Source organism: Vombatus ursinus, unplaced genomic scaffold, assembly GCF_900497805.2.
Source record: "Vombatus ursinus unplaced genomic scaffold, bare-nosed wombat genome assembly UNPS02013950.1, whole genome shotgun sequence".
Lineage (NCBI taxonomy): Eukaryota > Metazoa > Chordata > Mammalia > Diprotodontia > Vombatidae > Vombatus > Vombatus ursinus.
This window is the reverse complement of record NW_020953728.1, coordinates 3,941,496-3,957,066: the sequence shown is the minus strand read 5'-3', so window position 1 is coordinate 3,957,066 and position 15,571 is coordinate 3,941,496. Positions and strand designations below refer to the sequence as shown.

The window sequence follows — 15,571 nt, the reverse complement described above, 5'->3', positions numbered from 1 at the left end:
AAGGAGAAGTTAAGAAAAAGACAGAACGTTGCCTCGGTGGAAATATAGAGCATTGGAAATAAACAAAACTCAGGGTAAAGCAGTTCTCCTAAGACAACTTAAAAAGACCCCAGGAAACACCTGACCTCCTGGGGCAGAGGATTGTGCTGATGAAGTGCAAACACCTCCAGGTCAACTCTCTAGAATCAATAAACAATAAGCCCTGGGGGCAGCTGGGGTTGGGAGGTAGCCTCTGCCTTAGAAACTTTCCTCTCATGGACTGTGTGGGGATCTGAAAGCTGAGGAGGATAAGATTGAAGGACCTTCCACTGTCTCAAAGGACACCAAGCACAGCTGTGCTGATCAGATTCGTCCCAGGCTGTGGCTACAGGGAGAAGGAGCTAGCACACACCTGGTGAGTGCAGTAGCAGAGGGGCAAGGACTCTACTGGCTGTGGGCAATTGCAGGAGATCAGAGTCCCTGGTTTCAATTCCAGGGAAGAGAGAATAGCTGTAGTTTGCAGCCACCAAAGGGACCACAGGGAGTAAGATCATTTGCAGGACAACTTGACTGGGGGCCCTAGTGGTAGCTTAGGAGTGGAGAGGAGAGTCCAAGGTTGAGCCTCAGGACAGACCTCAGAAAATAACACTAAGAAGGACCTGAGGCTTGGGGCATTATTCCCCATACCTTGGGACTAGAACTTGATCACACTAATAGCTGCAAAAAAGAAAATAAAACAAAAAAATGAATAAAAATGAACAACCAAAGGAGAAAGAACCCAGCCATAGATAGCTACTATGGGGATAGAGAAGGTTTGGATTCATATTCAGAGGAAGATAATGGAGCTAAAAAAGCCATTCCTTTTTCAATGAGAAATGCCAAATGGTCCCAAGCACAAAAAGATTTCTTAGAAGAATTTAAAAAGGACTTTACAAATAAAGTAAGAGAGATCAAGGAAGAATTAGGAAAAAAAAACTAGAACAATCCAAGAAAATTATGAAAAAAAAATAAACCAATTTGAAATAAAGAACTAAAAAATTAAAGAAGAAATTCCTTGAAAACTAGAGTTAGGCAAAGGTAAGCTAATGACAATCTTAAGATAAAGAATTAATAAAACAAAATCAAAAGAATGAAAAAATAAAAGAATATTAAACATCTCATCAAAAAAGCAACTGATCTGGAGAACAGATCAAGGATTGCCTGAAAATTATGATAAAAAAGAGAATCTTGATACAGTATTACAAGAAATTGTGAAGAAAAATTGCCGTGAAGTTCTAGAACAAGAAGGCAAAGCAGAAATAGAAAATCACCACCTGAAAGAGATCTCAAGTGGAAAACTTAACAGTAATATCATAGTCAAGTTTCAAAGCTCCCAGATTAAGGAGAAAATATTGGAAGCAACAAGAAAAAAACAACTTAAGTGTTATGGAGCTACAGTAAGGATTGCATAACTGTAGGTCTTGGAATACTATATATCACAGATCAAAAGCACCATCCCACATACCCCAGGACTAAAAATGATTATAAAAATAGCTGTTACAAACAAGGGTAACTTACCCAGAAAAGTTAAATATAATTCTGAATGAAAAATATTGACATTTAACGAACTCAAAAACTTTCAAGTATTTGTAACAAAAATAGCAAAACTTAAGGGAAAATTTGGCATATAACATCCAGGAGAAATATAAAGTAAACATTAAGGACCAATTTTAAGGGACTCAATAAGGTCAAATTGTTTATTTATGTATGAAAATATCAGTTCTATTATGACTGTCATTTTTATTTGGGTAGTTTGAAAGAAAGGCGTGGGCTGAGCTGAGTATGATGGGGTGATTCTAAAAAAAAGTAAAACTGTAGGGAGAGAAAAAAGGAGCAATTATATCATGAATGAGGCAACAAAGGAAAAATTGATACAGAAGAAGCTAGTGGCGGGGAGTGGGTAGTGCTGAAATCTTACTCTCATTTAGAATGGGTTAAAGAGGGAACAACATATATCAGAAGGGTATAAAAGTCTTCTAAATTCAGGAAGAAATAAGAGGGCATGAGATAAGGTGGGAGAAGAGGATAAGGGAAGGGATTCTTGAAGGAATGGATGGGTTAAAGAATAAGAGGGCAAGGTAGCAGGTAGAAGTAAAGCAGAAGAGTGATTTGGGATACGAATAGGGTGAGAAGGCTAGTAAAGGAAAACAGGAAGAAGGAAAATATACAACAAGTAATTATAACTTAGAATGTGAATGGGATGAATTTACTCATAAAAAGGAAACTGGTAGCAGATTAAAAAGTTTAATTTAACAGTATGTTGCTTTTAGGAAATGCTATAAAAATGAGAGATACACACAGACAAAATAAAGGTCAGAAGTAGAATTTATTATATAAAAAAAGCAAGGGTAGTAATCATGATTTCAGACAAAGTTAAAGCTAAAATAGATTTAATCAAAACAGAAAAATAGAGAAACGACACCGTGTCAGCCATGATATTCAATATTGTTTTAGATCATTTAAAATAACTAGATAGTATAAAATATCTGAGAATATACCTGCCAAAACAGATACAGAAATTATATGAATATAAACATAAAATACTTTTTATACAAATAAAGTTAGAGCTAAATAATTGAAGTAATATTTATTGTTCATGGGCAGGTAAAGCCAATATAATAAAAAAAAATGACAAGTTTACCTAACTAATCTATTTATGTAATGCTATCCCAATTAAATTACTAAAACATTATCTTACTGAGTTAGAAAAAATAAAAACAAAATTCACTGAGAAAAACAAAAAGTCAGGAACTTCAAAGAAACCAGGGGAGAGAGGGGATTCTGGGAAGATGGCAGAATAGATCAGAAAATTCCAAGCTCTCCAGATTTTCCCCACAAATGAGATAAAATAGTACCTCAGGGCAAACATAGAATGGTAAAAATAAATAAGAGTAGGGGCAAACAGTGGTCCTCCTGGGAAGATCAGAGAAAATCTGAAGAAAAATCCCAGGTTGGTCCCTGAGGAGTGTAAACACCTCCAGGCTAGGTCTGCTTAAACAACAAGCAGCAAGCCCAGGGCTTAACCTAGGTTGGGAGGCTGCCTTGGCCCCAGCCATAGTAACTTTTACCCACTGGGACAGTGAGGGGAGTTGGGCCCCTGAGCTGGGGAAGATCTAGGGAACCTCTGCTGACAAGGAAAGCCAGACCCAGCTGTGCTGCAGAGACAGGGCTGGGGGTGAGAAGGAATCAGTACACAACCAGTGAGTGGAGAAGTGCTGGCTATGGGCACTTACAGGAGGCTGGAAGTTCTAGGCCAGAGGGGAGAACTGAAGGAGTTGCTAAGGCTAGAAGCACCATCTAACATACCCCAGGACTAAATGTGATTATAAAAATAGCTGTTACAAATAAAAAATTTTTTAAATGAACAGGCAAAGGAAAAATAATCCAACTATAGAGAGTTACTTTGGGAACAGAGAAGACTAGGGTTCATATTCAGGGGAGGATACTGAAGCAAAGAAACCCTCTTCTACCCCAAAGAGTAACATAAATGGTCACCTGCCCATAGAAGAATTCATAGAAGAACATAAAAAAGATTTTAAAAATGAAATGAGAGAGATTGAGGAAAAACTAAAAAAAAAAAAATCCAAGAAAAACAAGATTATGAAAAGAAAGTCAACCAATTAGAAAAGAAGATCCAGAATCTTAAGGAAGAAAATTACTCCTTGAAAATCAGAATTGGGCAAGGGGAAGCCAGCAAAGTTGTAAGAGATCAAGAAATAATAAAACAAAATATAAAGAATGAAAAAATAGAAGAGAATGTGAAACATCATGTAAGAAGAACAACTGATCTAGAGAACAGATCAAGAAGAGAAAATTTAAGAATAATCGCACTACTTGAAAAGTGATAAAAGAATTTTGATATAATAACACAACAAATAATTAAAGAAAATTGTATTTATGCATTAGAACAAGAAGGGAAAGTAGAGATAGAAAAAATCCACTGATCACCACCTGAAAGAGATCCTCTGAGGAAAACCCACAGAAACATCATACTCAAATTCCGAAACTCCCAGCTCAAAGATAAACTACTATGCACAACAAGAAAAAAAAAACAATTTAAATATGGCAAAGCCACAATTAGAATCACACAAGACCTAGGAGTGGCGACACTAGAAGACCCCATGTATTAGAACACTATCAAAGACCAAAAGAACTGGGGTTCCAGCCCTAAATATCTTACCCAATAAAGCTAAACATAATCCTGAATGGGGAAAAAAAAGACATTTAATGAATTGTCACACTTACAGGATTTTGTTTAAAAAAAAAAAACAACTGAACTTAATAGAAGATTTGACATACAAGAGCCAAGAAAAATATAAGGTACATACCAAAGACTAATTACGAGGGGCTCAATAAGGACACACCATTTACCTTTTATGTATGTGAAATGTAAAACATATGTCAAGATTGTTATTAGTAATTGGATAGTTTGTAAGAAAGATTGGGGTAGACCTGAGTGTGATACGATTTTAAAAAGTAAAATTGTTTAGGAACAGCTAAAAAGAGTAATAATTATCTTATATAAATGAGGTATGAGAGGAAGAACCGACACAGAGGAATTAGATGGGAGAAGAGGGCCGGTAGTTCTGGAAGTCTACTTTCATGGGGAATGGGTTCAAGAGGGAACAATACATATATATCTAGAGGAGTATAAAAGTCTTCTAAATTCAGAAAGAAATAAAATGGTAAGGGGATAGAGAATGGGGAAAGGATAAGGGAGGGATCTTTACAAGGAAGGGTGAGGGAATGGGTTAAATGGGGGTATAGAAGGGTGTTTAGATTAATGGGAATTGGAGGGGGGAGGTTAAATAATAGGAGGCAAGGTAGAAGTAAAGTAGAAGAGTCAGGAGGGATAGGAAATAAGAGATATGCACAAACATAAAATAAAGATCAGGAGTAGAATTTATTAGGGGAAAAGGAGCAGGGGTGGTAATCATGATCTTGGAAAAAGTTAAAGCTAAAATAGATTTATTCGAAAGAGAAAAACAGGGAAACTACGCTATGTGTCAATTGTATTTATCAACATCGTTTTGGACTATTTAAAATAACTAGACAGTATAAGGTGGGGATATTGCTGTGGTTTAGGAAATGATGAGTTATTGGACTTGGAAAAATATGGAAGGACTTTGACTTATGAAGGAAGAGGTTATCCACCCTTAGAGAAACAGAGGATAAATAAGTATAGTACAGTCTTAGATAGATGCATATGAATGTATATGTCTATGTATGACTATGATTAATGATAACTAAGTATATGTGTGTGTAAGTGTATGTATGGGTATATGTGTGTATATATATATCTTTGTGTGTATTTATCTATGTATGTATGTGTATATGTGTGTATATATATCTGTACTTAATTATAGCCTGGTGAGGGGGGAAGGGGGAAAAAAGAACACAGTAAAAAATGCACAGCACAGAACAAAAGAAAATCTATAAGGAAGCAAAGAAAAGCTGGGCAACTTTGAAAAAAAATGTGTAGTATTTATTATATAGGCTTTCTTGAAATTGAAATTTATTGTTTTATATTGAATCCTCTCTTTATGTTCTGCTGTGCACATGACAATTTTTTTCTTTTTTTCTTTTTTACTTAAGTTTAAAATAAATTTTAAAACAAAAAAAGCTTTTGCACAAACAAAAACAATGCAATCAATAGTAGAAGAAAACTGAAAGCTGGGAATCAATCTGTACAGCAAGTGTCTCTGATAAAGGCCTCATTTCCCAAATATATAGAGAACTGAGTCAAATTTATAAGAAAACATGCCATTCTGCAGTTGATAAACGGTCAAAGGATTTGAACAGGCAGTTTTCAGATGAAGAAATCAAAGCTATCTATAGGCATTTGAAGAAGTGTTCCCAAATCACTTTTGGTTAGAGAAATGCAAATTAAAACTACTCTGAGGTACTACCTCACATCTCTCAGATTGGCTAATATGATAAAAAAGGAAAATGATAAATGTTGGAGAGGATGTGGGAAAATTGGGACACTAATGCATTGTTGCTGGAGTTGTGAACTGATCCAACCATTCTAGAGAGCAATTTGGAGCTATGTCCAAAGGGCTGTAAAATTGTGCATACTCTTTGATCTAGCAATACCACTACTAGGTCTGTATCCCAAAGAGATCATAAAAAAAAAAAGGGAAAAGGACCTACATGTGCAAAAATATCAGCCGCTTTTTGTGGTGGCAAAGAATTGGAAATTGAGTGAATGTCCATCAATTGGGAAATGGCGAACAAGTTGTGGTATATGAATGTAATGGAATACTATGGCAGATTTCAGAAAAACCTGGAAAGACTCATATGAACTGATGCAAAGTGAAATGAACAGAACCAGGAAAATATTGTATACCGTATCAACAACATTGCGTGATGATAAACTACAGATGCTCAGCTCTTCTCAGCAACACAATGATCCAAGACAAATAAAAAGGACTCAGGAAGGAAAATGCTATCCACATCCAGATAAAGAATTGTTGGACTCTGAATACAGATCAAAGCATACTTTTTCACTTACTTTTGTCTTTTTCATATTTTTCTTTTTCCTTTTGATCTTTTTCTTTCAAAAGTGCAACTAATATGGAAATATGTTTTACATGACAGCACTTGTATAACCGATGTCAGTTTGCCTACCATTTTCAAAAGAGGGGAGGGCAGAGAGGGATAAAAAAAATTTGGAACTCAAAGTCTTGTAAAAATGAATGCTAAAAATTGTCTTCACATGTAATTGGGGGAAATACTATTAAAAATAGAAAAGACATTTGCCATTTTTTGTAGGAAAAAATCAATTTTTATTTACTTTTCAAAGCTCAAGTGCTAAATTATCTTTTGGAAAAATTTTTATGAGCAAAGTTTACCATGGTTTATTTACTATAATTTATAGTCACAAATGACAGCAATGTTTTATGTTTTCCTTAATGGAGTGTGGTCACTTTTTCCTGATTCATAAGAATTTTCTGGCACAAATCTTGGGAGGCAAATGACAGCTTTATCATGACTTCTAGGTGCTTAGATATGTAAAGTAGGATACTTTTCTTAACGTTATACATAGTGGCATTTGGTCCTTTGCAGCTCATTATGGATGGGTGAAGTACATGAAAACTGTCTCCAGGGTACATATATCTTACCCATACAGTATGAGGTCACCTATAACGCATGATGATGCAGAACCCTGTCATCTTTTTCCAGGCTTTGTTCTCAGATGCTAATATAGGTCTTCTTCAGGCATCTTGTTTATTTTTGTTTGTTTTTTTGTTGTTGTTGTTTGTGGTTTTTTGTTTTTTGTTGTTTTTTTTTTTTTTGGCTAGGCAATGGGGTTAAGTGACTTGCCCAGGGTCACACAGCTAGTGAGTGTTACACGTCTGAGGCCAGATTTGAACTCAGGTCCTCCTGACTCCAGGACCGGTGCTCTATCTACTGCACCACCTGGCTGCCCCTTCTTCAGGCATCTTTAGGCTAGCATCCAAATCTTAGGAAATTGTTCAGAGTAGGAAATTATTGGAAACTATTTGCCCAATTATAAGACAATAAAACTGACAATCTAAATGAAATAGATGAATAATTAATACAAAATGCTCAGATTAACTGTACAAAAAATAGAGGACTCAACCCAATCTCAGAAAAAGAAATTAAATAAATCATAAATGAACTCCCAGAAAAAAAAAAAGAAAAAACTACAGGTCCAATAGATTTACAAGTGAATTCTTTTAAACATTTGAAGAACAGTTCTTTTCAATATTACATAAACTGTTTGAAAAATAGGAAAAGGAGGGGTACTACCATGATTGTGCTCTATCTTTCTACCTCTTATCCAACACTCCAACTGTCCTGGAATCCTCAGCTTCTGATTGGTGAACATTCACCATAATTGGCCAAATTGCCCAGACCTACCACATTACATTTCTGCTTCCCAACCATCTTCATGCCATTTCATCCTACCTATTTTCCACCTCTAGTTCTGTGAATAGTAATGAAGTGATTAATGCCATTCCTGGAAAAGAGCATGTCAATCAGTTGTCCTATGACTACATTCACCCTCCCTATAATATTCCTGACCAAAAACATCCCTCTCTGGCTACTACTACTCCTTTATGTGATTGTAAGCTCCCTGAGGGCAGGAACTATCTTGCTTTTTATATTTGCATGCCCAGCACTTATCACAGTGCCTGATGCATAATAAACAATCAATATTTGTTCCTGTAATCATTTGAGAATCAGTTAAAGGATCATATCAGCGACGTGATCAGCGACAATGAATGGAAATGGCGAAGAACCATATTTAAATTTAATATAGAGGAAAAGGTCTCAATAATTAAAGCTTTCCCAAAGTAAAATATGCAGCCTTGTAATGTAGTACATTTCCTGTCATTGGAGAACTTTGACATGAGCACTTGTCAACTATGTCATATAGTAGGATTTCTGTCTGATATAAGTTAGACTAAATGGCTGATAAGAGTCCCTTATAGCTCTAAAATTCTGTGATTCTATGGGTGTCCATCAGTTAGTTGCTTTTGCCATGTGGCCAGCTCACTTGTTTTTTCTGTCATACTTTTTTTTTTTTTTGGTTGTGATATCCTTCATGCTATTCCTATGTAAGTTATTGGTAATATATTGCAGTATACTCATACACAGCTGCACTTCTTCATTGTTCTTTGAGTGATCTTCAACTTTTAATTCTTTAGAAATTGTGATGTTCTATGATCTTAATCCTTTAATTCTTAGAGATTATGATAATCCATGACTTACAACTATATAGTATCCTTGAATGAATATTGACATTAAAATGATGAGCCTTTTTTTTTTTTTTTTTTCAGGAGAAGCTTGGGATCATTAGAAGTACTATACAACTCCTCAAAGGCAATCTAGTTATAAATATAGACTCTTCTTGGTATTTTAAGTGCTAGAAACAGGAGGAGAATAAACTGGATAATCACTTGTGATCCCTGCCAATTAAAAAAATTATAATAAGAAAATGTCCATTTACAATGCTTCTGTTATAATAATATTATAATAACATTAATCTTACTGCTGAAAATGTATTGGCCAACCTGGGGGAGAAAGAATAAATGGAAGTGAGGTTTTAATTCTATTGTTAAATATCTTAACTGTTTCTTCAGAGTATTTCAAAAGTATCCCAAAATTATAATCAACTTTCTCTGTAGCTGCTGCTGTAGCTCCGTGTCTCATAAATTTATTTTATTTATTTTCTATTAATAGATACTCCCTTCGGAGAGGCAGTTCCTTCACATTTCTAACACCTGGGCCACACTGGGATTTCACTTTGGTGGGTAAATACCTTTTACATATTTAACAAAGTTCTTTAAAATTTGCTAGCACTTGGAATCCTATAGAATTAACATTCTTCATGAAGTACATACTGAAGTATTATTTCAATTACTATAGCATAGTTTTTATAGAAATAATACAGCCATGGCAAATAAACTTAATTGGCATGTAGAAGTAATAAATCAAGAAGCCTATTTAAATTAAAAAAAAAAAGCTCCAGAAACTCAAATGATAAATTTTAAAATCAGTTGGAGTTTTTATGACCCCTTAGTAAACCACTTCAATCTTACACTTTCCTCTTCTCCCTAGTCCCGTGCCTCCTTTTCCTATAGATCTTGCCCTTCCAAGCCTTAGCCTTGGATCACTGCTACCCTCCACTGCCCTTGTTCCTACTCACATATTGATGAACAAAGCTGAAGATCTAGAAACTGCTTTATTGGGTCCACTATGTATTTGTTACATAACTGAGGCAGGGCATTTCTTTTGTGCCTTCCTAATTGATTCACTATCTCACTTACCACAGTGACCTTTCCAAACCATTTCATCCCTACTTAAAATTTGAAGTGCTGGGACTGGAGTCAGGAAGACCGGAGTTCAAATTAGACGTCAGACAACCTACTGGCTGCGTGACCTTGAGCAAGTCACTTAACTTCCACCTACCTTAGTTTCCTCAGTTGTAAAGTGGGGATAATTATAGTACCTAAAACCTCTCCTCTCCCAGTGTTGTTAGGATCAAATGAAATATTTGTACAATGCTTGGCATGTAGTAGATGATTCATAAATGCTTGTTTCACAGCTCCCCTTCTCTACTCTCTCATCTGAGAACCTTGCTACTTATTTCACTGAAAAGTTAAAGCCATCAATAGATTGGCCCTATTCTCCCCTCCTCCTCATTTCATGTCTCCTAGATGCGTTCTGCTACTATCTCTTCCTTTGCCCATTCATATAAAGAGATAGCCCTTCTTCTTGCCAAGCATAACCCTTCTGCATGCAGCCTTGATTGCATTCCAACCTGTCTTCTCCAGATGATTGCACCGTTATTTCCCCTCTCTCCTTTGTCTCCAACTTCTCATTTTCTATTGTCAGCTTTCTTACCGCCTACAAACATACCCTTGTTGTCCTATGTTGTTCCTGCCTTTCATGGCTGAACTCCTTAAGAAGGCTGTCTATAGTCTGTGCCTCTAATGAGTCAACAAGTATTTATTAAGCACTTAGTATGAAGGACGGACTGTGGGGATACAAGTACAAGCAAAATGAAGACAATCTGTTCTCAAGGAGCTAAATTCTAATGCAGAAAGAATACATAAAAGGGGACCTGAAAAGCGAGAGGGATAGAAGGAAGAAGTGAAGAAATTCAGAGAACGAAGGATGAAGTCCTCCTCCCAACCTGGCTTCTGACTTCCATCATTCAACTGAAATACCTCTCTCCAAAGTTACCAATAATGTCTTAATTGCCGTATCTAATGGCCTTTTCTCAGTCCTCATCTTTTTTTTATCTCTCTGCAACCTTTGACCCTGTCAATCACCTTCTTCTTGTCTCTTTAGCTTTTCATGACACTACTCTTTCCTGACTGTCTTCCTCCTCCCCAGTCTCCTTTGCTGCATTTTTATCCAGATTTTACTTGCTAACCATGGGTGTCCCTAAGGCTCAGTAGTGGACCTTCTTGTGTTCTCCTCCTCTTTGTCCTAGTAATCTCTTCAGCTTCCGTGTATTCAATTATTATCTCTATGCAGATCATTCTCAGATCTACTTGTCCAGCCCTGACCCCTTTTGTGACCTCCAGTCTCACATCTTCAACTTTCTATTGGATATTTCAAACTGGATATCTGTAGATATATGAAACTGACTTGTCCAAAACAAAACTATTTTTCTCCCAAACCCTTTTCTGAACTTCCCTGTTCCTGTCAAGGATTCTCAATCACCCACAAATCTGAAAGTTAGGTGTCATCCTCTCCTTCTCACTCACCTTTCCCCCATATCTAATCAATTGCTAAATACTGGCTACCATGGAAATATTTCTCAGATGTACCCTCCTCTCCTCTAACACTACCACTATCTTGCTGTAGGCCCTTATCACCTCCCATCTAGAGTATTGCGGTATCTTGCTGGTTGGTCTCTTGCTGGTTGGTCTCGCTGCCTCAAATCTTTCCCCACCCAGCATATCCTCCATCAACTATCAAAATGATCTCACAGGTCTGCCATATTACCCCCTATTGAGGAAACTCCAATGGCTCTTTTTGTTTTAAATATAAAATGCTCTGTCTAGTTTTTAAAGCTCTTTATAACCTAGCACCTTGCAGTTTTCTTATATTCATTTTTCCTCTACAATCCAGTGACACTGGTCTTCTTGCTGTTGCTTGCATAGTACACTGCATCTCTTGACTCCATGAAATTTTTACTGGTTATCTCTCATATCTGGAACTCTATTCCTACTTTTCTCCACCTCCTAACTTCCTTCGAGTCTCAGCTGAAGTCTCACTTTCTGTAAGAAGCCTTACCTGTTTGACCTTAATTTCCTTCCCTCTTAAATTATCTTCAGTTAATCCTGTATATATCTTGTCTGCAGGCAGTTGTTTGTGTGTTGTCTTCCCCATTAAGACTCTGAGCTCCTTGAGGGTAGGAACTGTTTTGTGGTTTTTGTGTGTGTGTGTGTTTTTGTTGTTTTCTTGCTGCCTTTCTATCCCCATCACTTAGTATAGTGCCTGGCATTTAATAGGCATTTTATAATAGGCATTTAATAAATACTTGCTGACCTGCCTTGATTTGAAGAGCATCGATGATGATTATAATCCAGTCTTTATACATATACTTGCTTATACAGTATACCCTATTTTTGTCTTGTTCTTTTAAGCAATAAACATATTCTGGCTTGTATTATACTTGCCATAGTATAGAGCTATACTTGTATATATTTCTTCAATCAGTGAACAAGCATTTATTAAGTGCCTCCTGTATGTTGGGAACTGGGGAATATAAACACAAAAATGAAATAGTTCCTGCCCTTAAGGAGCTTACATTCTACTAGAGGTTGCATAGTCATCACAGGTAAGTGCTGTAGCCTATATTTACAGGCTATGTGGTAGAGAGCCAACATAATATAATGGAAAGGATACTAGTTTTAGAATCAGAAAATGTGAGTTTGAGCCCTGACTCTAAAGCTTTGTGACCCTGGGCAAGTCTTAAAGTCATAGGTTTGGAGCTGGAAAGGACTTCAGAAGCCATTGAATTCAACTCTCTTGTCTTACGAATGAAGAAACTGTGGCCTGGAGAGTTTAAGAGACTTGCCCAAGGTCTAAATAGTACATGCTAGAGGTGGGATTTTAACCTAGCTCCTCTGACTCTAGAGCTGGTATCACATTATTCAGTCTCTTTCAGAGAGAGACAACATGATATACTAGAGAAAAAACACTGGATTTAAAGTCAGGAATCTTTTAATCCTCTCACTCTAATATTTTTAGTCATTTTTACCTTGGTTAAATCATTTTACCACCTTGGGTGTCATTTTACTAATCTGAAAATGAGGAAATTGGACTAAATGATTTAAGCCTTTCCTTCATCCTGTGATTATCCTGTGGATGATAAGCCACTTGTCCAGTGACCAACAAATGAATATATTGCTGGAGGAACTGAATTTCATCAATCTTAACATTCTTGCAATAAATGAATCTAGAAAAAAGAAGTTGCAGCTAAATGGAAATATAGCTTACCAGTATTCCTTGGATAAAGACAAAGAAAGGAATTAGCAGAGTAAGTTTTATCATACCTATCAAAGCTAGGAGAAATATTATTTCATGGGAGGGCAAAGTTAAAATTGAAAGAAACTCCAAAACAAAAACTCCCAGGAATATCATAACTAAAAGCCAGAGGTTCTAGGTCCCAAAAGAAAGAGTTTGAGTACTAAGGAGCCAGTCTACTTCAGTGGTGTCAAACGCAAATTGAAATGGATCCCTAAGGGTCACATGTTGACTTAGGAAACCACAAATCAACATTATGCTGTATTTTCATCCATTTTGCTAAACAATTCTCAATTACATTTTATTCTGGCTTAACCAGATCAGATTTTTGGTATATCTGGGAGTTTTGTGGCCTGCGAGTTTGACATCTCTGGTCTACATTCCATAAGAGTAAAAGAAGAGACCTTGGAATATTTGTTTCAAAATGTAAAAGATAAAGGCTTACAATCAAAAATAACCTATCCAACAAAATAAAAAATTAAGTATAATCCTATAGCGGGAAAATGACCATTTAATGAAATAGACTTCCAGACTTTCTTGATGAAAACACCAGAGCTGATTACTTTGAAATAGAAATATAGGAGTCAAAAGAAACATAGAAAAGTACAAATACTTATTGAATTAAAAGGGACTGTATGGGGATGGCCTATTTACATGCCACCAGCTGGTTAAGAAACAGTTGTCTTAGGGGCAGGTAGGTGATGTAGAGCACTGGCCCTGAATTCAGGAGGACCTGAGTTCAAATCCGGCCTCAGACCAAATACTTGACACTTACTAGCAGTGTGACCCAGGGCAAGTCATTTAAACCGAATTGCCTAAAGAGAAAAAAAAAGAAACAATTGTCTTCTGAGAACCCTAACATTTTCAAGAGTTATACAAACGATAAATATGACAGACAGGGTCCAGGAATGGTTTTGTTTTCTTTTAATGGTCTTAGGAGAAGACAGAATTAGGAGAGATAGGGATCTGTATTGAGGAAGAAAGGAGAAGGAAGGGTAAAGAAAACATCAAATAATAGAGATATATAAGATGAAGAGTGTTCAATCATGGAAGAAGGAGTGGGAAGTATGAGTGCCCCGTGAACCTCATTTTCATCTGAACTAGAGAAAAAAATGATTGAGCACATAAAGATTATAGCATAAAAATACATTAAACTCAACAGGGAACCTCAGAGAGGGAAAGAGGGGTTTGAGATGGAATGTAAAATAAATAACAAAAAGGTATAAGCAAAACAAAACCCAAAGAAGATAGCAAAATGGATTAGAAAACAGAATCCAACAAAATGGTGTTTACTAAAAACACATTTGAATCATAAAGATTCACATAGAATTAAAACAAAGGGCTATTAATACTCTAGCTGAACTTGAAAAAGTCAGAGTTTGCAATTTTGGTTTCAGATAAGGCTACTATAAATTTTTAACATGATTAAAAATGATAAAACAGTGAAATTGCTTTACATTTAAAGTCACCATAAACAGTGAATCAATATAATTACTTATTGGTGTGGCTTCTAGTTCAATGTATGCTCCTCAAGCCAAAAATAAGTCTAACAGAAGATAAACGAAAAAAGTTCAGAACTTGAAAAGAACTTTTAAAAAATTATAGGTGATTGATCTCTAATCTTCTGAATGGAAACAGAAAGGAATTTAAATACCTCTTAGCTGTGTTTGAGACTTTTACAAAAATTTACTATATTATTGATGCATAAAACCCTCACCAAAGCAGAAATATGAAACACATAATTTACCATGATGCAACAAAATTGTATTCGATAAAGAACCTTTGAAGACAATTTAAATTAATTGGAGACTAAATAAATTTTTTCAGAATTTTTTTTCCAATTGCAAGTAAATGCTATTTTTAACAATTGTTTAAAATTTTGAGTTCCAACTTCTCTCCTTTCTTCCTTTCCTTCTCCCCGTCTTTATACGGCAAGCAATTTGATATAGATTATACATATGCAATCATGTAAAATATATTTCCATATTAAGATTAAATAACTTATTACTAAAGAATTGGTGGGCCAGTACAAATTATAGAAAAAATAAAACATTTCATTAAAGAAAATGACAATAATGAATCAATAGACTAGATATAGCTAAAGCAGTCCTTAGGGGAAAATGTTTATCTTTAAATGCTTTCATCAACAAAAGAGGGGGGGAAATCAATGAATCAAATATGCAACTAAAAAAAACCTAGAAAAACAAATCACCCTTTCCAACTAAACAACAACAACAGAATTTGTATTGCTAAATAAACTAGGTTTAGATATATAAACTAATCTGATTTTTAAGAGAAAAAAATAAAATTGTTCTTAACAAAGATTAAAAAGATTAAAAGATTAAAAAGAATTCACAATTGAAGAGAAAATAAAAGGAAATAATCAGAAACTACTTTGTCTAATGTCATGCCAAAAAATGATAATTTAAAGGAAGTGAATAAATACTTACAAAAATATAAGATACTCAAGTTAACAGACATTAAATAGCTTACTTGAATAATGCAATATCAATAAAGAATTTCATTTTACAATTCA

General features: G+C 35.4%; 1 protein-coding gene across 1 annotated transcript in view; it reads left to right on the top strand.

Moving 5' to 3' along the window:
* Positions 1-15,571, top strand: part of NET1 (neuroepithelial cell transforming 1) — a 99,799-nt gene that overhangs the window by 25,014 nt on the left and 59,214 nt on the right. The window contains exon 2 of the mRNA XM_027858960.1: positions 9,232-9,298. Coding sequence (XP_027714761.1) covers positions 9,232-9,298 — 67 coding nt within the window. The remainder of the gene's footprint in view (positions 1-9,231; positions 9,299-15,571) is intronic.